At 53.1% G+C, this 24,081-nt stretch overlaps 5 protein-coding genes across 6 annotated transcripts in view; 3 read left to right on the top strand and 2 right to left on the bottom strand.

Annotated features, from left to right (window-relative positions):
• Positions 1 to 24,081, bottom strand: part of LOC119822487 (H-2 class I histocompatibility antigen, L-D alpha chain-like) — a 741,986-nt gene that overhangs the window by 66,333 nt on the left and 651,572 nt on the right. The window lies entirely within an intron of this gene.
• On the top strand, positions 6,234 to 7,105 carry Lta (lymphotoxin alpha). The gene is made up of 3 exons (XM_038341911.1): positions 6,234 to 6,329; positions 6,410 to 6,500; positions 6,693 to 7,105. The coding sequence occupies exons 1-3, from the start codon at positions 6,234 to 6,236 to the stop codon at positions 7,103 to 7,105; spliced, it is 600 nt and encodes a 199-aa protein (XP_038197839.1).
• Positions 8,744 to 11,115, top strand: Tnf (tumor necrosis factor). Its single transcript, XM_038341895.1, has 4 exons — positions 8,744 to 9,067; positions 9,558 to 9,612; positions 9,793 to 9,840; positions 10,111 to 11,115. The coding sequence occupies exons 1-4, from the start codon at positions 8,882 to 8,884 to the stop codon at positions 10,527 to 10,529; spliced, it is 708 nt and encodes a 235-aa protein (XP_038197823.1). The 5' UTR covers positions 8,744 to 8,881; the 3' UTR covers positions 10,530 to 11,115.
• On the bottom strand, positions 13,839 to 15,546 carry Ltb (lymphotoxin beta). Of its 2 annotated transcripts, XM_042055656.1 has the most exons (4): positions 15,385 to 15,477; positions 15,132 to 15,309; positions 14,740 to 15,043; positions 13,839 to 14,381 (listed from the first exon to the last, which is right to left on the bottom strand). In XM_042055656.1, exons 2-4 carry the CDS (start codon positions 15,252 to 15,254, stop codon positions 13,939 to 13,941), a joined length of 870 nt encoding a protein of 289 aa, XP_041911590.1. In that variant the 5' UTR covers positions 15,255 to 15,309; positions 15,385 to 15,477; the 3' UTR covers positions 13,839 to 13,938. The 2 variants fall into 2 exon arrangements, with proteins under 2 accessions (XP_041911590.1, XP_038197804.1); XM_038341876.1 differs by lacking the exon at positions 15,132 to 15,309 and having other exon boundaries at positions 15,385 to 15,546.
• Positions 20,628 to 23,789, top strand: Lst1 (leukocyte specific transcript 1). The gene is made up of 4 exons (XM_038341921.1): positions 20,628 to 20,716; positions 22,091 to 22,183; positions 22,507 to 22,529; positions 23,562 to 23,789. Exons 1-4 carry the CDS (start codon positions 20,698 to 20,700, stop codon positions 23,709 to 23,711), a joined length of 285 nt encoding a protein of 94 aa, XP_038197849.1. The 5' UTR covers positions 20,628 to 20,697; the 3' UTR covers positions 23,712 to 23,789.

Raw genomic sequence — 24,081 nt, 5'->3', positions numbered from 1 at the left:
TGAGAACCGAGGAGAAGGGTGTGTGGATAGAGAACGTGCACGGCTTTTATTGTGGGGAGGTGTGTGACCTTGGCAGGCCCTTGGTCCTGGCTTTCAAGACCACCTTTGTGCTGGCAGCTCCCAGTTTCCCCTAACCCGACTTTGCCCCTCTAATTCTAAATGACATCAGAGGGTGGTTGTAGAGCTCACACCCCCAAAGCGGCCCAGCTTCCCCCTCAACTCCCACCCATCCAGCCCATCTCTGTCCATCTTCTCCCTGGAATATGTCCCAAGTGTGTCCACCTCTCTCACCTCCGTGACCGAAACTACTGTCTCCTCGGCAGGACCGCTACCGCCCCTCTCTTTGTCCGTCTCCCCTCTTGTCTCCCTGAAGGCAGCGAAGACCAGGGAGCCATGGGGAGCCTTTTGTTTAGACTGTGTAGACCTTCAGACTCTGAGGTCCACCACCTGCCTCCCAGTCGCCACCACCCCTCCTCCTGTTCCTCCGGCCCACGGTGCCACACACTCCCACACCCTCCCAAAGATCCGTGGTAGAATAAAATGGAGACACCCTTTGCCTCTCCTCACATGGCCCTGACTGATCCGCTCCTGCCTTCCTCTCTGACCTCATCCCCACCCCTTCCACCACTGACCTTGCTGTCCATCAACTCCATGTCTGCCACAGCTGCTCCCTCTGTTTGGGAAACTTTGCCCCTCCCCCTACACTTTCACCCAGGTCTGTCACCTGTCTTCAATGCTCCCCACTCCGAGAGCAACATTACTAACCACTGTACCCAGAAGGATTCGCTTCCACTGCCCCACCTGCCTTGTTCCCTCATAGGACTATTTTACAGATTCATTTTTATTTTATGGCAATGTTCGGATGGGGTTCGGGGTCTTCCACATCCTAGGCAAGTGCTTTATTTCTGAGCCCCACCCCCACTCTCTGATGTGTTTCTCCGATATCTGGCCTCTCTGGAGCACGATCCCCAATAGTAGGGTCCTTGTCTCGCCCTTTTCCCCCCACAGTGTGCTTCCTGCCTTGAATAAAGCTCCTGTCTGGTACTCGGCAAACGTTTATTAAAGGTGGTGTCTTAAAGCAGGGCGAAGCTCAACTGTGACTGGGGTTCAGGTGGACGGTCCACCTGGGGCCGTGCTGAAGTCTGGGGTTAGAAACTGAACAGCCCAGTGACGGGGGGAGGGGGAGGGGGTGGGAGGGTGAACCGTCTGACGGGAAGGATTTTATTGTGAGAGATCTCTGATCAAGTGTGTGCTTAGATTTGAGGTTGAGTTTGAACTGTGGCTTGGTTTAAGGTTAAACTTGGATAAAGTCTGAGGCTACTGTCACCTCAACCTGGTTTGGAGGCCCCAAAGATTTCCGTGGTGGCCTCTCTTCTGAGAGCGCTACAGTCACTACACAAGACTCCCAGTCATCAGCTCACCCACCCGGGGAAAGTCCCAAACAGCTGGTAGCCTCCCCAAGAAAGAAACCGAATTTCACACAACCTCTAAAACTGAGATTGAAACCAAAATTGGCCCACGGGCAAAGCACATCCTTCAGCACGCTGCCAACTCCCGTGACACAGCTTAGCCCCTTCTTGCCCTTCCTTCCTCTGTGTCTCACATCTCCTCATCCTCTTAGCCTTCCCCTTCCATTGTCCCTCCATTTCCTCCTTCTCTGACCCAAATCTCCCTCTCCCCCACCTCTCTCTCCCTCCTTAATTGCAATGACATTTTTCCATTTTAATACAGCTTAGCCAGGATCTCAGTCCATTGGCTACCACCATTTAAGAGGCAGAAACAACAGGAAGCATAAAGATTCCCAGGGAAAGAGGAAGACAGAAAAGGAACCAAAGATGTCACAAACAATGACTAGATTAAAATTCGGTCCTAGAGAATGCAGCTCCATAGAGGGTGCTAGCCCAGCATGCTCCAGGCCATGGTCCCCTTGCCAGCACCTCCAAGGATCAAAAGAACAAGAAGACAAAGAATTACAGAGGCCAGTTTTGTTGTTGTTGTTACAAAGTGTCTCCTGTAATCCACGTAGCTAAATCTGACCTTGAATTTGAATCAGGAGAGCCTTCTGCCTTTACTTCCCAAGATTACAGGCATTCATCACCACCAGTTAACGTGGAGCTAGGAACAGAACCCAGGGCTTCCTGCACTAGGCAGGAGCTCTACCAACTGAACCACATCCCCAAGCCTGAAGGAGGCATTTATGTGTTTCCTTCCTCCTTTATACCTGGGCAGCCACCAGCACTATAGGCTCTGCTTGGAAGCACATTCTCCCGAGGGCCGACTCTACCTAGATGTGACACCGTCATCTCCTAGCTGGGTCGTTGTAAAGTGTTTTTAAAAAAGGCTGTTTTATCATCGCATCTTATTTAAATGTGCTGGGGGCTCTCTATCATATCAGAATTAGGTTTAAATTCCTTTCCTTGGTGTTAAACACGGCAGGTGTGTTCTCTGCTTACCGACAGGTATTTCTGTCACTTATTCCAGATGTACCCAGATGCACATCTCAGCCCACGAGGGCTCTCTCACCTTGAGTGCTCCTCCCCACCTTCCTTACCTTCCTAATGAATGCCCCCAGTTCCGTGGATTTCCCGTGGACTGCCCTGCCAAGGTCATGAAGCATAACCATTCTCCACTAAACTCGAGATCCCGGAAGCCAGGGAAGCGCTGTTGAAACTGTCTCCTCAGTTCCTTGTGCCGGGTGCGTAGTGTTTGTGGGGTGCAGAGGACACCGAGCAGATTGTACGAGAACGGAAGCTCACAGCGCATGCCCCCAAAGCGTGGAGTCTGAGCATGCTGGGAACTCCGACCAAGTATGAGATCTTTCAGCTTGTCGAGCCTTCTGTTCTGTCCGCATCTTCCGCCTAGGCAAGCCATCGAAACTAGAATTCCTCTTTACCAGCGTGGGTCGTAGAGACCAGAATCCTCCTTTCTCCGTGACCTAGAAGTGTTGCCCTTCCCCCACCTTTCTGTGTAAGAACCGGTCATTGAGAAAATTTTTGCCAGGTGGTGGTGGCTGCGGCGCAGGCCTTTAATCCCAGCACTCGGGAGGCAGAGGCAGGTGGATCTCTGTGAGTTCAAGGCCAGCCCGGTCTACAGAGAGAGTTCCAGAGTTCCAAAGCTACAGAGAAACCCTGTCTTGAAAAGAAAAAAAAAAAAAAAAAAAGTCTGATCCTGGGTCACAAGCCTCATTCGGCAGGGTCCTGCCCGATTCTGAGGAGGAAGGACTGCCCATCAGAACACTCATGGGGAAGAGCAGACAGAACCAGCTTATCTTCCCACGCAGTCACTTGGGCCTGAGAACAGCAGCGTGCCCAGTGACCAGCCTGGCGGCCAGCACTGCCAGCTGCAGCCCCTTCAGCACAGCCAGCAGCGGCAGCTGATGTGTGAGGTACCAGCTGCGGTCCTTTACCTCAGTCCCAGAAAACAGCTTCCTCACAAACTTTGCTTTTCGAAAGCTGTAACTAACAAGCTGAGTGAAAACGGGCTTAAATCCAAAGGTTTTCTAATCCACGTTTTCACGTCAGACAACAGCCAGAGGAGCAAAACCCCTGGCCCTCGCCAGTGTCCTAGCTTTACCTGTCCGGTTGTCACAGCCGAGAGCCACCAGGAAGGGGGCTTCAGTGAGGGGTGGGCCAGACTAGAGGCTGTGTGAATGCCTGTGGGGTTGTTGATGTAGGAGGGCCCAGGCCGTGCTTCTGGGTCATCTGAGAAAGCCAGATAGACTACACGTGGTGGCACACACCCTTAATCCTGCACTCCGGAGGCAAAGGCAGGCAATTTCTGTGAGCTCAAGGCTAGCCTGATGTACATATTGAGTTCCAGGACAGCTAGGACTATGCAGTGAGACCCTGTCTAATGTATATGTGTGTGAGTGTATACGAGTATACGTATACATATATAATAATAATAAATAACTGTTAAAACAATAAAACTTTTTTAAAAAAAGCAAAATATGGGTGGTGGTGGCTCAGCCTTTAATCCCAGCACTCGGGAGGCAGAGGCAGGCAGATCTCTGTGAGTTCGAGACCAGCCTGGTCTACAAAAGCTAGCTCCAGGACAGGCTCTAAAGCTGCAGAGAAACCCTGTCTCGAAAAACCAAAAAAAAAAAATAAATAAACAAAAGCTACAGAGAAACCCTGTCTTGAAAAATTAACAAACAAAAAGACAAACAAAAATATAATAATAATGATAATAATAATAATAATAATGGTAATAATAATAATAAGAAGAAGAAGAAGAAGAAGAAGAAGAAGAGGAAAAAATTGTTCTAAGACAAAAAGGCAGGCCAGGAAGATGGCTCACTGGGTAAAGGTGCATGCTGCCTTTACATAATGACCTGACCCCCAGAACCCACTCACGTGCACACACACAGAATAAATAAATAAATATATTTCTAAATGTTATGTTGTGTGTGGGAATTGGCCTGTACCTACGTTTCTGCACCATGTGAGTGTAGTGCCTGTCAAGACCAGACGAGGGCATCAGATCCCCAGACCTGGAGTTACAGATGTACTAAGCCAACATGTAGGTGCTGGGAACTGAACACGGGTCCTTTGGAAAAACAGCCAGTACCCTGCACTGATAAGCCATTTCTCTAGCCCTCAAAATCAATAAACATTTTAAGATATTGATTTAAGAAAAAAAAAATCTGGGAATGTGGGGATGGACACACACAGCTGGCAAGCAAGCTACCTGAGCTATACCCCAGGCCCTTCGGACAGTAACGGCTCCTCAGATGCTGCTTCTAGACAAGACCCTGGACCGTCCTTCTGTGGAGAAATCTAAAGGAAGCCTGGGGTGTGTATTTGGTGCTGTATAAATCTGAGCTGCAGGGAATGTGCTGGGGCCTTACTATATATGGGTGTGGTGGGCTGCAACTGAACCTCCCCTCCCCATCATCGTCCAGACCTGGACACTCTAGGGCAGTGGTTCTCAACCTTCCTAACGCTGTGACCCCTTTAAGACAGTTCCTCATGTTGTGGTGACCCCAACCATAAATTATTTTCATAACTGCGATTTTGCTCCTGTGATGACTCATAATGTAAATATTTTTTGAAGATAGAGGTTTGCTGAGTGGGTTGCAACCCACAGGTTGAGAACCACTGCTCTAGAGAGTAAGGGGGTGCCAGACCATGGGGGATACCCTGCTGGAACTTCATGCCATGAAACTGGCAGAGGCCAGAAAATAGCAAGTGTGACTTGAACCCCCAAAACTAACAGAGGAAGAGGGGTCTAGGTCCGTGGCAGAAGCCTTGTCTTGCATATATTAGACCCTGGGTTCAAACCTGAAAAAAAACAAAGGTGTCACTAGCCACATGTGGCTACCGAGCCCTCCAGATGTGACCAGGGAGGACGGAGAAGGAAATATGCAGAGAAGCCTGTGAGCAGCCAAGGGTGCAGACGTGTTACAAACCACCGCTCTTCAGGGAACCCGGCTTCCAGCCACAGCCCAGCTGTAAGCCCTCGTTCTCCACGAACTGCCTGTCCCTTGCCTGGAACTCCTGGGCCTGACCCTGCTCCCTGATAGTCCCTGCAGCCCACAGTTCCCCTGACCCCACTCCCTTTCCCAGAACTCAGTAGTCGGAGCCCCTAGCCTGTGGCCTAAGCCTTTCCTGCCTTCGACTGAAACAGTAGCATCTTCTAAGCCCTGGGGGCTTCCCCAGGCCCCAGCCCCGACCTAGAACCCGCCCGCTGCCTGCCACACTGCCGCTTCCTCTATAAAGGGACCCAAGCGCCAGCACCCAGGACCCCGCAGAGCAGGTGAGCCTCTCCTGCCCCATCTCCTTGGGCTTACCCTGTCACAGGCATCCCTCGGGATCCTGCCTCTTTATTTGGGCCCCAGCCCTTCCTGTACAAGCTGCCTGGATCCCCAGCCTTATTGGGACTGGTCCCTGTGGCTTTGACTTTTGGTCTGTTCCCCGTGGTGTCTAACTCGGTCGTCTGTCAGTCGCTGTCTCTGTCCCTGTCACCTGCTGTCTGATTCTTCTGTGGTTCTTTCCTCGTCCTGTCCTGTCTCTGTCTCTTTCTTTTTCTCCCTACCCACCGCACGCTTCAGGCAGGGTTCCCCTGCTTGTATCTTGTCCCCTTCTCTTGTCTCTCGCCCTGTATCTCAGGGTAGCTGTCTCAACTGGGAGGTAAGATCTGTCTTCCGCTGTGGGCCCCGCCTCCCTGATACACACACACACACTCTCTCCCTCTCTCTCCCTCTCTCTCCTCTCTCTCTGCAGGTTCTCTCCATGACACCACTTGGACGTCTCTACCTCTTGAGGGTGCTTGGCGCCCCCCCTGTCTTTCTTCTGGGGCTGCTGCTGGCCCTGCCTCTAGGGGCCCAGGTGAGGCAGCAGGAGAATGGGGGTGCTGGGGGCCTGCATACCCGGAGTCTCAGAATCCTCTCAACTCTGTTGTCTCCTAGGGTGCTCGGGTCTCAGCTGCCAGGACGGCTTATCAGGCCCCTCAGAAGCATCTGAGTCGTGGCATCTTGAAACCTGCTGCTCATCTTGTTGGTAAACTTCTGCCTCCAGAGACCCAGTTCCTGGCTCTCCTTCTGCCTGCCCAGGGGTCCAAGTGATCATCCCATCTCCCCACCTAAAGATAGGCATCCCACTCCCCCCACATCCATCCCATTGTGCAGGGCCCGATTCCTCCGGGATGGAGACCTCTGACCTTGACCCTCAACACCTTATGACCTTTTCTAGGATATCCCAGCAAACAGAACTCACTGCTCTGGAGAGCGAACACAGACCGTGCCTTCCTCCGACATGGCTTCTCCCTGAACAACAATTCGCTCCTGGTCCCCACCAGCGGCCTCTACTTCGTCTACTCCCAGGTGGTCTTCTCGGGGCAAAGCTGCTCCCCCAGGGCCATTCCTACTCCCATCTACCTGGCCCACGAGGTCCAGCTGTTTTCCTCCCAGTACCCCTTCCACGTGCCTCTCCTCAGTGCGCAGAAGTCCGTGTATCCAGGGCTACAAGGACCGTGGGTACGCTCAATGTACCAGGGGGCTGTGTTCCTGCTCAGTGAGGGAGACCAGCTGTCCACGCACACAGATGGCGTCTCCCACCTGCACTTCAGCCCCAGCGGTGTTTTCTTCGGAGCTTTTGCTCTGTAGAATCTAGAAAACCCAGGATTGGTTTCCAAGCCTCCTCTGACCCCTTTAAGGGCCACACCACCTCTCCTTTGCCCGTGCCCAGTCTCAAGCCTTCCCCACAAAAACGCCCAGAGCTTTCACAGGAGTCTGGGGCACTGCAGGGGAACCAGCTCAGATGCTCGGCTGAGGATTCAGGCCTGCCTACAAGTCCGACATGGGGCAGAGACCTGGACGTGAAGGGGGGGCAGATGTGGGGAGGGCCTGGGGACAGGGAAGGGAGGCTATTTATGAAGGGAAAGGTTAAGTTATTTATTTATGGAGAATAGAACGAGGAGAGAAATTGAGAGGCATCGGATGACAATCAGGTTCCAGACACAGAGAGTAAGGTGGCATCAGGACAGGACTCGTCGAAGGGAGAGAGAAGCAGGTGTGAGTGACCAAGGGGTTTAGAAGGAGGCACAAGGCTCTGAGTGCACTGCTTGGCTAGACACCCACAAGGAGCTGTCTGCACCATCAATGGCGCCCAATAAACCTCTTTTCTCTGAGATTCTGTCTGCTCGTGTTTGTTCAGGTTTGGGGGAGACTCTTCCTTGTCTGCTGAAGAGATGGAGTAGGGGACAGAGGCCTCAGATGGATCATGGGGTGTGGGCAGAACAAGGAGATATAAAAGAGCCGGCAGCTCCCAATACATGGTGGACTCATGGGAGTCAGCGCCTACCTGAGGGAGGAGAACCAGAGGACAAACCAGGGAGATCAAGCCAGGGGTTCGGAGAGCTTGGAGGATTACACCGGAGGGTGGGGAAGGAACTCATGGGAAGATGGAGACATTGGGATGGGAGAAACCGTGGAAGCAGGGGTGTGCAACATGGATGTCCAAGGAGACAGGAGACGGGGCCACACATCAAGACTACATGGCAGAGGCTTCAAGAAAAAAAAAAAAAATCCCTTGGAAGCTGAGACTGAAAGCAGCAGTGGGGGCCGCGGTCAGAATGAAAGGAGAAGGCTTGCCTCGTGGGGGTCTGTGAATTTCCAGGACTGAGTTCATTCCCTCAGGGGCTGTCCCACGCTTGTCCCAACTACTGCCACCCGCCCTCCCAAAGCCCATGCACACTCCACTCTCAAGCTGCTTGGCCCTCAGCCACTTCCTCTCAAGAACCCAGAGGGCTTCCCTCTCCAACAGCAGTTTCTCCCCCTCATGCACCCAGCTGTCAGAAGCACCCCCAGTGCCAACTTCTACCTCCATGGAGGTCCCATCTAGAAATCAAAGAGAGATAGGCCCAGGTGTGGTCTCCCTGCAACGAAACAGACATTTCTTAGCACTAGACGGCAGGGAGGAAATGGCCTTCTGCTCCCAGGGTCCTGCACACACAGTTCGTGATTGGCCCAAGATTGCCACAGAATCCTGGTGGGGAGGGGGAGGAGATTCCTTGATGCCTGGGTGTCCCCAACTTTCCAAACCTCTGCCCCCGCGATGGAGAAGAAACCGAGACAGAAGGTGTAGGGCCACTACCGCTTCCTCCACATGAGATCATGGTTTTCTCCACCAAGGAAGTTTTCCGCTGGTTGAATGAGAGCATTTCCCCGCCCTCTTGCCCAAGGGCTATAAAGGCAGCCGTCTGCACACCCGGCCTGCAGAAGCTCTCTCAGCGAGGACACCAGGGGACCCGCCTGGAGGGAGAACAGCGACTCCAGAACACCCTGGAAATAGCTCCCAGGAAAGCAAGCAGCCAGCCAGGCAGGTTCTGTCCCTCTCACACACCGGCCCAAGGTTCCACATCTCCCTCCGGAAAGGACACCATGAGCACAGAAAGCATGATCCGCGACGTGGAACTGGCGGAGGAGGCACTCCCCAAAAAGGCGTGGGGCCCCCAGAACTCCAGTCGCTGCCTGTGCCTCAGCCTCTTCTCCTTCCTGCTTGTGGCAGGGGCCACCACGCTCTTCTGTCTGCTGAACTTCGGAGTGATCGGCCCCCAAAGGGAAGAGGTGAGTGCCTCGGAAGCCTCCGTCTCACTTAGGCAGAAGCAGGGCCAGAAGGCATGAGAGGGAGTGAGGTGGTTAGAAGGGCACAGGTAGTGTGGAAGAGTAGAGGGACAGCCCATGTAGCCATGGTGGAGAGAGAAGACTAGACCTCTGACCTCTGACCTCTGACCCATGCAGCCAGTTCACTAAGCTCCTGTTCCGTGGATGCGTGGAGGAGCAAAAAATGAAAAAGCATGTGTACAGATGTAGGGATGCGGGGGAGAGGTGGGATGCGGCCAGAAGCAGAGGGAAGAAGTGAGCGATAATTACGGGGAGGCAGCGATGAGGGGAGATAACGGGAGACAAGGCACGGAAGATGCTCCACAGAAAGATGTTGCATGGTTGGACGAGTGGACACGGGGGTAGAGAGAGAGAGAGCGAGAGCTGGGGCTTCTCCTTTGTGGGTAACTCCCCAGCGACTGGCTACTAACCTTGTCTTTCTCTTCCTACACAGAAGTTCCCAAACAACCTGCCTATCATCGGCTCCATGGCTCAGACCCTCACCCTCAGTAAGTATCCCCCAATCTCTTCTCTTAACTTAGGGTGGGGGCAATGAGACCTGGGATAGGAAGCAGTAAGGAGAACTTAAAGCTTGGTTTTGGAAAAAAAGGAAATAGGGGGTTCAAGTAGACAGATGCTTGCTGGGAAGCCTAAGGGTCTCATCTTTACCTTTCTTTGTTCCCCTTCAGGGTCATCTTCTCAAAATTCGAGTGACAAACCTGTAGCCCACGTTGTAGGTAAGAGTTCTGCTGAGTGTGTGCACCTGCGGGTGAAGGGACAGGATCTGGGGGTTGAGCCAGGGTGAGAGGAGACAAGAGCTTGGGGTCAGCATGTGAAAGAGTCAGAGGGGGGTGACTCAAAAGGAAGGACTTAGTGGGGGTACCCAGGACCTCGCGGCCAATGGGTTGTGGGAACACAGAGGGTGCAGGAACCGGAAGTGAACGTGAGGCTCAGGATGTGGAGTGTGAACTAACACAGTCACCCTGACTCAATTCTCCCTCCCTCAGCAAACCACCAAGTGGAGGAACAGCTGGAATGGCTGAGCCAGCGTGCCAATGCCCTCCTGGCCAACGGCATGGATCTCAAAGACAACCAGCTGGTGATCCCCGCAGATGGCCTGTACCTCGTCTACTCCCAGGTTCTCTTCAAGGGCCAAGGCTGCTCCAGCTACGTGCTCCTCACCCATACCGTCAGCCGCATTGCTGTCTCCTACGAGGACAAAGTCAACCTCCTGTCTGCCATCAAGAGCCCCTGCCCCAAGGAAAGCCCCGAGGGGGCTGAGCTCAAGCCCTGGTACGAGCCCATCTACCTGGGAGGGGTCTTCCAGCTGGAGAAGGGCGACCGACTCAGTGCTGAGGTCAACCTGCCCAAATACTTAGACTTTGCAGAGTCCGGGCAGGTCTACTTTGGTGTCATAGCTCTGTGAGGCAGAGGGATGTCCATCTATCCTCTACCCCGCCCCCACTTCGATCCCCAAAGCCCTCGTCCATCTTCCTCTACCTTAGAAAGGGAATTATGCTCAGGGTCAGACTCTGAGCTCGGAATCTTCAACAACTCTAACACTCAGAAACACAAGCTCCTGGGATAGCAGCCTAGATTGTGGGGTTCCAGAATCCACTGGAGCCTCAAATGTTGATTCCTGAGTTCCGCCAAGGGGGCTCAGGCTGCCTCTGGCTCAGAATGCTGCCGGAGAAGATCTCAGGCCTTCCTGTCTTCGGACGCTCCCCGACCCTTCAGTGCCCAGCCTTCCTCACAGAGCCAGCCCCTCTATTTATGATCGCACTTATGATTATTTATTTATTATTTATTATTTATTTATTTGCTGTTGTGTGTATTTATTTGGGAGGCCAGGGTGTTCTGGAGGACCCAGCACTGGGAGCTATCTTAAGATAGACTTGTTTTCTGTGAAAACAGAGCTGAACTCGTCAGCCACTCCCACCTGGCCTCCTGGCCTCATTGCCTCTTTTTTTGCTTATGTTTAAAACAAAGTATTTATCTAACCCAAGTGTCTTAATAACGCTGATTTGGTGACCAGGCTGTCGCTACATCGCTGAACCTTTGCTCCCCACGGGAGCCGTGACTGTAATCGCCCTACGGGTCAGTGTCAAAAATAAAGATTGCTTGAAAACGAAATACAGTTTCTTTCTTGGGACTAAGTCTGCATCTATCTCTGGAGGTGGGAAACCAACCCCTAATGTCTTTCCTCCGGAGGCATAAGGTCTTTGGGTCCAGATCTGAGTCTTTACAGTCCTGGCCCTTAAGACCCCATGGAACAAAAGCCAGCCAACATTCCCCACCTGTCCCCGGAAACAGGAGCCTAAACCTAATTACCTTTGCCTATAGGCATGGGAATTTCCCACTCTGGGAATTCCAAATACCCGCTGGGAAAGTACTGCTGTTCTTTCCGGCTGTTGAGGCTGGGATGAGCTGGGGAGGAGCCACATTCTCAGGTACCTGAATCACAGCCAAGGAAGTTCCAGATTCAGGTGTCTGGGCTCCAAACACTAACTGTGCACCCTGAACCATTCAGCCCGCCCCTCTGCCTCTGAACAGAGACAGAGTGGGCTCGGTCTGTGGGGAGAAGGCCTAACCTTCATCTGTGCCCCGTTCTCTACTGGGCAGGGCGGGCTCAGCTGCATTCCGTGCTGGACAGAGTTCCGTGCTGGACAGAGGAGTTCCGTGCAGGACAGGGAAGGCTCAGCCAGCTCTGCCTCCCTCCCAGCCTTTAGCTGCCTGTTCTTTGCATCCTCTGAAGATGAGAGGAAAGTTTTTAAAAGACAAACGGCTGAAAGTGTGGTTCTGCAATGTGTGTGTGTGTGTGTGTGTGTGTGTGTGTGTGTGTGTGTGTGTGTGTGCTTAGCGTATGGGATGTCCTGAATTCAAACCCGAGATAGCAACAACAAAGAGAGAGGTGCTCCGTGGGTGAAGGCGCCGTTGCCAGCTTTGGTTTCACCAGCGTTTGGACAAATGGTGACTAGAGGAGGTGGGTGGGTTAGAAAGAGAAAAACACCTTGTTTAAATACTTTGTTTTTTTAAAAAAAATTACTTAATCATACATGCAGGGCCTTGGATTAGATCCCGACACCAACAATAATAAGAGTAATGATAATAATAATAATTCATTATTGTTGTTGTTGTTATTCAATAGTACTTGCTGGAGCATGTAGGGCTGACTTTATTCAGAATTACAGTTATTGGAGCAGAGACTTGCGAGAGAGCGTGCAGCAAGAGCAAGCGGGTCGTAAGAGGCAGAGCGGGGTGGGCGTTGGGAATGGCGAACGACTAAGAGGAAAGAGAGTGAGGGGTAGGGGGACTCTGTCTAAACAGATCAGACAAGGCGCCTGTTGAGACAGGCCAGGTGATCAGACATCGCTCCAGGGACTGCGGAGGATGACAGGGCTGATCAAATATGGGAGAGGGAGCTTGCTAAACTAACTTAATGGGGTTTTTCACTAAAACTAAGTTTTACAAGGAAGGCAATGACTAGGTGGAGGGGACTCAGAAGGCTGGCTAGAGCTTGGCAGAGCTGGTCACCCTCTCACCCTGGAAGGCCCTTGGGCAAGCAAGCAAAGACAGAGAAGGAGCGGGTGTGTAGCCACGCCTTTAATCCCAACGCTCAGGAACAGGTAAATCTTTGTGAGTTCAAAACCAGTCTGGTCTACATAGAAAGTTCCAGGCTAGCCAGGGCTACATACTGAGACCCTATCTGAAAAAGAAAGAAAGAAGGAAAGAAAGAATGAAGGAAGGAAAGAAAGAAAGAAAGAAAGAAAGAAAGAAAGAAAGAAAGAATTAAAAGTGGACCCCCAAGAGTGGCAGCCCTAATTGGGCTCACAGATGGTTGGGCCTTTCTTCACCTCAGTAGCCAGAAAGGGGAAAACCAAGCACGTGGTTTCATGCAAGATGTGGGGTGACCCACTAGGGTGACCTACATAGAGCCTTGGGTTCTCCTTGGCCTCCTCCAGCCATGGCGTAGGGGGCTGCAGTTACTCATCTTAGGGGCCTCCCACTTGCCCAACTTTGCGGAGGGGGTGGTGGTGCCTCAAGTGTGAACTCAGGGTGAGGACTTTCCGTTTCTTTCTAGAAAGGACCCCAGGGCATCTCTCTCCACTGCGCAGCTCCTCCTCAGGGACCAGTCTCCACCCACTCCCTTCTCCCCCCACCCCCATTCACTTCCTCAGTCTGCAGGTTAGTGAGCCTGGAACTGGTCTGACCCCTCCTCAAAGAATGAGCTATCAGAGACCCTAGTGGCGCACACCTTTAATTCCAGCACTCAAGATGCAGAGGCAGGTGGATGCCTGTGAGTTTGAGGTCAGCCTGGTCTAGTGGTGAGCTCCAGGAGAACCAGGGCTACACATGAGACCCTGTCTCAAAACAAACAAAAACAAATAAAAGCCATCAGGCAGGTAGCCCCGATAAGCTAATGGGCCCACAGTGCTTTGTCTTCGGTCTTCTGGGATTTTTCTCTCTGAAAATGAACTTTCTCTGTGTTGATGCCTCTCACAGTGAGGCAGAAGCCAGGAGAAAAGGGGAATGTTAGGAGCTCCTAGACCAGGATGCTAAGGGGAAGTCTCCGGGTCCCTTCTTCCCTCCACCTGAACAGGTGTCCACCGTTCAAAGCTAAGCCATCCACCCCTGCACGGCTACCCAGAATCAAACCACGTCTGCATCTCCGTGGCGACGCTGGCACGCGCCAGCATAGTTTACATTCTTTATTTCCAAAATCCACGTCCTACAGCCCCTGCCCCCATCATGGGGTCCCAGGCTCCCCGACTCTCAGGACATCGTGATTCACACATTCGCACGGTCAGCCGATCCTCCAGGGCTGCAGTCGGCTGTCACCCCACCATCACCGCCCCGAAGAAGGTCTTCCCTCTCCTGCAGTCCACTTTGTCCGGGTGACTGATGTTGACGTACACCCTCTCGCCGCTCCGGAGCTGCACCAGGCCGCCGAACCCCACGCTCGTGTACCACAAAGACGAGTACCCGCCGGAATTCACGACGGGGGTCACGGTCTCGGCTGCCTCTAGCAGCAGCTCCGGGGAGCCCCGCCCGTAGGCGCCCCCCGCGCGGTACAGGGCGCTGCGCAGTGTGAGCGAGCGAGCGCCGCCTCGGTCGGCAGGGGTCGCCCTGCCCCGGTACCCGACGTGGCAGTAGAGGTAATAGATGCCGTCCTGCGGCAGCGCCAGCCCGTCGGTGCGGGAGAACTGCGCCCCGCTCCTCAGAAACGCTTCTTCTTGGCTCGCCTCCCAGCCGAGCCCTTGCCCGCTCATCCTAGCGCCTGCAGAGAGGGACACGCGTGAGCTCTCGGGCCGTGATCTCTAGGTTGGGGGCCCCGGGTCGGCTGAGCCGGGACCCAGAGCGGAGGGGCGGGGTCTTTTTCACTTGGCCGTACTCAGCGGGGAGGGGCAGGGATAAGGAGGCTACCTCCCGGGGGGAGGAGGGGACTAAGGTGGCCAGATCCTGGCGGGGTTTTGTTTCCAGAGAAGTCAGACGGAGAAAAGACTGGGACAGGTGGACGCTGTAGGGGTAAAGGTGGTGGAGGAGTAGGAAAATGCCCGCCGTGTCACAGCAGAGCCAAAATACCCTCGCTCGCTGTGGGGGTGCTTAGCTGGACTTCAGGTCTAAGAGATGCTTACCAATGAGATGGGCAGCAGGAAGCTTGGGACTGAGATCAGTTTCTGGCTCCCGCTTTGGCAGCCGTTGAACCCCTGGATCCACGACTGGAGACAGGGTGGTTCCCCATGCTGATGCCTCCTGAGGGAACTGTGCAACAGGCGCTTGGGATGGAGAGCCTGGATTCCTGGAAGAAGAGGGTATCTCGGGACGCAGACGGGGGTCAGGAGTCCCCGAGAGGCTTGAAGGTGAGGGCAAGAGGCAAGATGGTTTGCTGTCATCCCGTCTTTTTTGAGCCTGTGCTCCTGAGCCGGCGATCTCCTCAACCTGGATGGTAGGGTCACAACGCCCAGAGTTCAGATTCAGCTGATGGCAGCTCCACATCTCCCAGCATAGAGCCCAGCCCTAGAGCTACCTCCAGCACCCTGCCAGGCATGCATCTTGCTGGAAGGCAGAGCAAACAAAACATATGTTCTTGGGCAGCAAGACAGGCGCTGGGTATCAGGAAGAGACTTGCAACATCAGGGTAGGACCGCATGGAGAGCAGGCAGAGACAGACCAGACATGCCCTCTAGCGAGAGCCACCAGCTGAGCTGGGGAGGCAAAAGCACAGAGGTCAATGAACGTCCACAAGATGCAGCCCTCTGGCGCCTGTTGCAGCCACTCACCGGTCGTCCCTGATCCTGGGGCACCAAGGCCAGCACAGCCAGGACAGTGATGGGCACTGCCAACAGCAGAGTGACCAGGGAAGTAGCTCCTGCCACAGCCAGCAAGAGGCAGCCCCTCCCCTGGGGCCTCCCCCCTGGTCCCTGTAGCCCCCGTGTCCCCATCCAGACTCAGCACTAGGAACTGGGGGACAGGGGCTTTCATACCTCAGGGGCAGGGCCACCCCCTCCCTGCAGACCCACACACCTGCAGGGGACTTTCCGAACACCCCTGCTCCCCTCACACAACTTCCTGTTTACCAGGAGCTGGGGTCAGGGTGGGGAGGCTGGATGCTTAGGTTCTCTGAACTGGGGAAGGAGTTGTAGCAGAAAGAGGTTTTCAAGGTAAAGGTGAAGGGGGACTTAGCAGGAAGCCCAGGGAAGGATGGTAGCTTGCAGAAGGCCAGACAACGAGATTGTAAAGGCCAGGCAGGATTCCAGGTATTTCATGTGGTCTGCGTGCTCCTGGACCTTACAGGCCAGTGCTGGACGGAGGGCTGCACACACACACACACACACACACACACACACACACACACACACACACAGTTAGGAGATGTAGTAGGAGGCCACTTGGGGCAGCTGCGCGTCTGTACCCTGCAGCCCTGTCTCCGTGGCTGGCCTCTTCTGTGCTCACCACCAACACTACGTAGGAAAGACAGGGTTCATCCGGTCCGCAGTGTTGAGACTTCTGAAGAGTCCTCAGCCTTGCTCTCTCTGGGGAAGGACGGTGGGAACGACACAATGATAGAGCAGTCCAGAGGCACTCGGTGGAGAATGAGCTTCATCCTTTCGGAAGCATTCACTAAATGGATGAGCGAATTAGCAATTCATTGGATTTAATGAACCAAATCAATGGAAGAGGTGGCAGCTGATTGGAGGCCAAGGATGACTAGGTGTAAGGAAGTTGGCTGGACCAAGATCTCAGGTCATCTCCCCTTCCTGATGGCCCTGGTTCCTGTGTCCCAGCCGGGACTATGTGCTTGGGTGACAATGCCAACACAAACACTAAAGAATATAACTGACAGACCAAGAGCCCGAGAACGTGCTGGCTGCCAGCTACGGTCTTTATTATACCTGCGCATTTAATCTCAACACTGGGGCACAGAAAGAGTACAAGGCTGTGTCTGGGATGAGAGTGGAGCTCGTTGACAGAATGTTTGACTACTGGGTTTCATTTTTTTTAGGTAGCAAAACAGTACTAATTTCAGATTTCTGCATTTTACTATATGTAAATGTAATCTTCCTGTGGCAAGGGAAGAAAATGAGGAAACAAATACTGAGCTTGTGCAGCTCAGAGGTAACATGGAGTGATGCTTGCAACTGGGAAAGATATGAGAAGAAGCCTGGGGATGCGGCTCACCGGGGAGAGTGCTTGCCTAGGATGCAGGAAGCCTGGGTTTGGTTCCTGCAGGGAACAAAGCAGGAGAGGCTCAGCAGGAGCCTCCCTGCAGATCCTGGTGGGACAGGCAGGGCTGCACTCCCTGAAGGAGATCCCGGTGCAGCAGGCAGGGCTGTAGTCCCTGGAGGAGACCCCGGTGCAGCAGGCAGGGCTGTAGTCCCTGCAGGAGATCCTGGTGCAGCAGGCAGGGCTGTAGTCCCTGCAGGAGATCCTGGTGCAGCAGGCAGGGCTGTAGTCCCTGGAGGAGATCCTGGTGCAGCAGGCAGGGCTGTAGTCCCTGGAGGAGATCCTGGTGCAGCAGGCAGGGCTGTAGTCCCTGCAGGAGATCCTGGTGCAGCAGGCAGGGCTGTAGTCCCTGGAGGAGATCCTGGTGCAGCAGGCAGGGCTGTAGTCCCTGGAGGAGATCCTGGTGCAGCAGACAGGGCTGCAGATCCTGGTGGGACAGGCAGGGCTGCACTCCCTGAAGGAGAACCTGGTGCAGCAGGCAGGGCTGTAGTCCCTGGAGGAGGATCTGAAATCAAGGTCATCCTTGACTTCAAGTGTGAGGCTAGGCTGGGATTCAGAATTAGCCAAGCACGGTGATGCAAGTCTTTAGTCCCAGCACTCAGGAGGCAGAGGCAGGTGGATCTCTGTGAGCTAAAGTTCAGCCTGATCTACAGAATGAGTCCCAGGACAACCAGGGCTACACAGAGAAACCCTGTCTAGAAAAACAAAACAAAAAAAAGAGATAGGTGTGGTGTGTGATTCTGCAAGTAAAATGTTTGTAGATCTAGGTCAGTGATTCTCAACCTTCCTATGCAGCAACCCTTTAACACAGTTCCCCATGTTGTGGTGACCCCTAACCATCAAAGTATTTCGTTGCTACTTCATAACAGTCATTTTTGCTAGTTATGAATCATCATGTAAGTATCTGGTATTCAGGCTATCTGATCTGTGACCTTCCGAAGGGGATCACAGCCCGCAGGTTGAGAACCACTGATCTAGGTGATAAGAGCAGTTTGTGGGGGCTGGAGAGACGGCTCAGCAGTGAAGAGGACCTGAGTTCAGCTTCTAGCACCCAGGTCAGGAGACTCACAACCACCTGGAACTCCAGCTCCAAGGGACCCAATGCCCTCTGCTGGCTGCTGATGAGTCTGCTTGCATTCCTGTTTGTACACAGACGTGGACACAAACACAATCAAAAACATAAAAACAAATCTTTTGACATATAGATTTATTTGTTATAGGTTCTCTCTGTTTTTCTAGACGTTTGAACTGTGCAAGTAAGTGTGCGTGGTGTGTGTGTATGGTGTGTGTGCTGTGTGTGTGGTGTGTGATATGTATGTGTGTGCTGTGTGTGTGTGGTGTGTGTATGGTGTGTGTGATGTATGTATGTGTATGGTGTGTGTGCTGTGTGTGATGTATGTGTGTGCTGTGTGTGTGTGTGGTGTGTGTATGGTGTGTGTGATGTATGTATGTGCTGTGTGTGGTGTGTGTGTGTGTGGTGTGTGTGTGTGTGGTGTGTGTGTATGTGTGTGTGTGGTGTGTGGTATGTGTGATGTATGTGTGTGGTATGTGTGTGTATGTGTGTGTGGTATGTGTATTCTTGCATGTGAGTGCACCAAGAATAATCCTGGCCAATCAGGTGCCAGTCCTGACCTCTGCCTTGTTTGGGTCGGGGTCTGGTGATGTCTTCTCTGCAGACCCCAGACCAGGCGCTCGCTGTGATCTTCCAGGAATTCCCCTTCCTCCACCTCCAGTCTCACAGTGGGAATACAGAATTTCAGTCCGGCTGCCATACCCATCTTTATGTGGGTTCTGGGGACAAACTCAAGTCTTCAAGCTTGGATAGTATTTGACCAATGGGAAATACTTCACCCAGTGTTTGAAATTTTAATAAAAATAAGGTATAATAATGAAATATAAAAAAGAAGAAAACCACTTAAATTATGTCCTATTTATTCTGCAGGGGAACATTAAGGGAAATAAGTACCACAAAATTCCTGAATTTGGTCACCAAGACATGTGTGGGGACCCAGGCACCAAATTTCTCACCCTTTGTCTCCATTTTAGCTACCACCTTCGCTCTGTCCAAAGACTTGGGCTGCAGCCCTCCGGCACTCCCTCCCTCTCGGTCACAGAGGCCTTCGTCAGGACCACGATTGCCCTTGGTTCTCTGCTCGATGCCAGAATACTGGCTCCAGGGTCCCCCAATCTTTGCTGGCATTAGCTTGTCATCCACGTCTTGCACCTACAGAAGCATTGATCTGGTCTGGCTCCCTCTGAATCTTCTGATATCCTACTGCATATGGCTGCCAAGCACCAGGATAAGATAGGTACCCCGAAATGCCCCAGAGCTCCATCTGACACTGGAGGTACTGGGTATATATACCTACACACAAATGCCAAGACCACGAACCCTAAGCAGAGGTAGTTGTAGGGGGATCTGGGTTTGAACTCATCATGGAAGGCCCCTGGAGGAGGCAGACATTCATTCACAGGGTGAAATGGAAGGCTGGGACTGAGGGGCACCACCCTAGTGGAGTGCCAGGAGTCAAAGGAAGGATGTTGTAACCCTTCCCCGGTCATACTTCCTCTCCTAGATGCAGGGAGGTACTGAGGCAGGGGAAAGACACTAGAACTGGAGGAGGGGCACAAATCCCCGAGGTGGGGACATTTCTTTTCCAGGTGGCTCTGGAGAGTTGAATGTGTCCCCTGTATAAGCCAGAGTCTGGGTGAGCTGGGAGGGTGGCAATCCTGCATGGGATGGATGCCTGCTAAGAGAGAGGGAAGCAGCTGTGGATTTGAGGATTTCCTGAGCCTGAAGCAGTATTCAGAGCCTATCCTTGGAGTCATCCCCTATACCCTACCCCGTGTCTTCACTTTAAAAGACTCTATTGCTAAAAATAGTGGTGTGCCCTGTCATGCACTCTATAGGCTGAGGCAGGAAGACGGGAGTTCCAGGCCAGCCTGGGCAACATAGCAAAACCCCGCTGATAATAATCTGTTCCTGATTCATCACAGTTCCTCAGTCCCATACCCCTGTGCTTGTCCTCCACCCCCTCCACTCCACAACATTCCTCTTAAAACTAGGAGGTTCTTGGTTTCAAACTGTCTTCCCTGAGTCTGGTTCTTGGGTTATGTTAGGGGCCTCTTTCTGCCCTCAAACAGGAACCAGATTAAAGGGTGTGAAGTACCAGAGGGAACTTAAAGACCTCACAACACTCTTAGTCACTTCCTCCCACCAGCCAAGTATGGCTTTCCAGGGGTGGATGCCGTCTCTCCCCTTTCCCAGGGGTCCCGCATCTACGCAGACCTTGGCTGCCCTGCCTTAGTCAGCACCCCGGATTGTGCAGTGCTTCTGGCCTCCTCCAAGACTCTCCCCACATCCCCCCAGCTCCCCATCCCCGTCACCCTGGGGCAGAGGAAATGGGGGGGGGCTGGGACCAGTTAAGCATCTCCTTATTACATCTGGGCCTTCCTTGGCTTTTTGTTTGCTTCCTGTACTGGGTCTCATTGTGTAGCCCTGGCTGGCCTGGAACCCACTGTGTAGACCAGGCTGGCCTGGAACTCACTGTGTAGACCAGGCTGGCCTGGAACCCACTGTGTAGACCAGGCTGGCCTGGAACCCACTGTGTAGACCAGGCTGGCCTGGAACCCACTGTGTAGACCAGGCTGGCCTGGAACCCACTGTGTAGACCAGGCTGACCCTGGCTGGGAAAGTGACACCATAATACATTAGACAAAGGAAACAGCCCGGCGAAGACAAGGACAGTAATGGGGCCCCTTGCCTCAGATGGGGAACTTGGGGGCACGTGACTCACTCGGGCCATTAAGGCCAGTAGAACAGGGGTTAGTTTAGTCTTGACCTTCAGGCCTGGTCTCAGTCCCTGGATATGTCAAGTTTCCTAAAGGGTAAGTAGGGAATGCCTCTGTTCTACAAGGAAAGGGATGGGAGTGCGGTGTGTGTGTGTGTGCAGTGTGTGTGTGGTGTGTGCAGTGTGTGTGTGGTGTGTGTGCAGTGTATGTGTGGTGTGTGTGTGTGTGGTGTGTGGTGTGTGTGTGTGGTGTATGGTGTGTGTGTGTGGTGTGTGTATGTGTGTGTGTGGTGTGTGTATGTGTGTGTGGTGTGTGTGTATGTGTGTGTGGTGTGTGCAGTGTGTGTGTGTGGTGTGTGTATGTGTGTGTGGTGTGTGTATGTGTGTGTGGTGTGTGCAGTGTGTGGTGTGTGCAGTGTGTGTGTGGTGTGTGTATGTGTGTGTGTGGTGTGTGTGGTGTGTGGTGTGTGTGGTGTGTGGTGTGTGTGTGTGAAAAGTCAGGTCGTGGTGCTCACGGTTACACCCCCAGAACTAACCAGTACAGGTGAGAGTGGGGCTTCCCGAGCCCCAGAAACAGCAGGGCATGGGCATGAAGTCAGGAGGGGCCAGAGGTAACCTGGGGTACGTGAACCTCTAGAGGAAGTGAGAAGTTGACGTCTCGGTGAAGAACACATCGTGGGCTGGGGATGTAGATCAGAGTGTTCCTTAGCAGGCTGGAAGTCCTGGGTGACAGCCCCAGCGGCTCAAACTGGGCCTGGTATATGTCTCCTGCAGTCCCAATGCCAGAGACATGGGGCAGCAGGACCAGGGGTCAAGTTCATGTACTCCCTGCGTAGATACTTCGGGGAGTTTGAAAGCATCTTAGACTATAGGAGACCCCTAAAGTGGTGTAGTGGTGATGCACACCTTTAACCCCAGCACTCAGGAGGCAGAGGCAGGTGGATCTCTGTGAGTTCAAGGACAGATTATTTTACAGAGTAAATTCCAGGACAGCCAAAGCTACATAGAGAAACCCTGTCTTGAAAACAAAACAAAACAAAAAAATCTCCTAGAATAAATTTTCCTGCATCTAAAACTGTCAGAGGGTGGTAGAGCCCTGGCTTTGACTCCAGAACCACAGAAAACAGGCATTGGTACACACTAGGCAGCCTAGCCCTCCGAGGGGGAGGCAGGAGGATCAGTAAACTTGAGGCCTCCAGAGACTCTGTCAACAGGAAAGAAGAGACAGAAAGGTGGGGGAAGCACCCGTTGGGAGGGTAGGGGGAGAGGGAGGAGGGAGCTGGAGGCAGATATGATCAAGAGACTTTGTATACATATGAAATTGTCGAAGAATAGAAAGTGGAGGGGGGAGGAAGAAAAGGTGAAAGAAAGAAAAAGAGGGAGAAAAATAGAAACTGTGAAATGTACATTTAACCAGGGGCTTGGGAAGCCAGTGGAAGAAGATCCCTCTCACATACACTTCATCCTACAGTTCTCAAGGAGTATGGGGGCTTCATGCTGGGAGGGCTCCTTCTCCTGCTTGTCATCATTCTGTCTGTCTGCCTGCGCCGGATCCATCAGAGAGGTGAGCCCTACCGCCACCTCCCACGCCACCCACAGCTTGCCCCACACACCCCTCCTCCTGCGAAGGCAGAAGTCCCACAGGTCCCGCCGGGCTCCGTTAGAAAAGATGAGAACAGTGCCCAAAGGGCTGGGCTTTGACCTTGGTTCCCGAGGCAGCTGGGAAGTGGGGAGTGGGGCGGCAGTGTGTTGTGGAAGGTTGTGCTGGGGTAGAGGAGAGCTGGGGTGGGGTGCTGTTCTAGGGTGGCTGAGACACTTTGGGGTGCCGTTCTGGAGTGGGGGAGCCGGGGAGGGTCTTTCTGAATCCCCTCCTTTTTTTTCTTCCAGTGAAGAGACTGGAAAGGAATAAGGTGAGTCTGGGGGTTGAGGGGAGACAAGGGGAAACCCAAGTAGGGAATGAGGTGGGATGTAGGGGTGGGAGCCAAGAGAAAAGGGAAGAGGAAGTGGGGAGGGCAGAGAAAATGAGAGAGGCAGAAAGAGAAATGAGGCAATAAGGGGAGGGGGGACAAAGCAACTCCAGAATGATAGCCAAGAAAGGAGAGAGGAGATGAGAGAGACAGAAGGGGTCCAGGACAGTCGGGACTACACAGAGAGACCCCGTCTCAAAACAACAACAACAAACGCGGAGAGGAAGGGAAAGCGGCCAGCTGAGTGGCTTAGTTAACGGCGTCCGTGTGGCGTGTACAGAACCCTGGGTTTGATTCCCAGCACAGCATAAAATGAGAGCGCTGTTGCACACCCAAAATCCCAGGGAGACGCGGGGAGCTTGTCCCCAGCTACATACCCAGTTTGACGGCCAGCCTGAGCGACATGAGACCCAGTCTCAAAAAAGGAAGGGGTTCTATGAAAAGAGCTTGCTGCAGCCTGCCGTGGTGACCTGGGCCTGGAACCCCAGCACTGTGGGATGCAGACAGGCAGGTCCTAGGGGCTCTCAGGCCACCCAGCCTAGTGGGAAAGCAAATTCCAGTTCTGGCGAGTGACTTGGTCTTAATAATAATAATAATAAATTAGAAACTATTAGAAAGATGTCCAAGCCTTCTGGCCTACACAAGCACCTACACAAGCAGAGGTAGACGTAATATACTATAGATAGATAGATAGATAGATAGATAGATAGATAGATAGATGATAGATAGACAGACAGATAAAGAAAGGAGGAAGGAAGGAGGAAAAGCAAGAGAGAAAAAGCCCAAGATAGACTGGCTGAGAGTCAAGGAGAAACACCGATGAGCGTTAAGAATGAACACTTGGGTGGACAAGGGATGTTTCAGAAAAGAAGGAAAAAGGAGCCTGAGGCTCAGAGAGAAAGGTGGGAGCTGGGGCAGGGCCAGGGTAGGACTGAGTGTGGCACCCTGAGCCCTCACCCCTCGCTACTCCACCAGGCGCAGACCCTAGGGCAGGAGCTCCACTATGCATCTCTGCAGAAGCTGCCAGTGTCCAGCAGTGATGTCACAGACAGAGAGGACGGCGAAGGCATGAAGGAGGACCTCAGCACTGACTATGCCTGCATCGCCAAGAACAAACCCACCTGAGCACCCCCAAATGCTCCCCTCTACCTGGGCGGGTGGTCAAAAATGCCCTGGAGTCACCTAGTAAAGACTGCTTCCCCACTTCTGTATCAGGCTTCTCCCTAAGTCTCCAGACCATGGCTAACCCTTCCCCCCGTGTGGGGTCAGTTGTCACTGAGTGAGGCAAGGCAGTTAGGAACCCCAGCTCCTCTAAAAGCCAGGAAACCCTAGTGGTCCCCAAGGTACAATTGACAAGGGGTTAAATCGGCTCTGATAATCTTCATTCGCAGCTGCTGCGGCCATAGCCTCAGCACCCAGGACAGGTAGGTGTGGCTGGGAGCGGCTCTAAGCAGTAAGGGCAGCAAGTCTGTCCTCGGACCTTTCAGTGTCAATC

This window comes from Arvicola amphibius, chromosome 9 (assembly GCF_903992535.2).
Source record: "Arvicola amphibius chromosome 9, mArvAmp1.2, whole genome shotgun sequence".
NCBI lineage: Eukaryota > Metazoa > Chordata > Mammalia > Rodentia > Cricetidae > Arvicola > Arvicola amphibius.
This window is presented reverse-complemented; position numbering and strand designations above follow the sequence as displayed.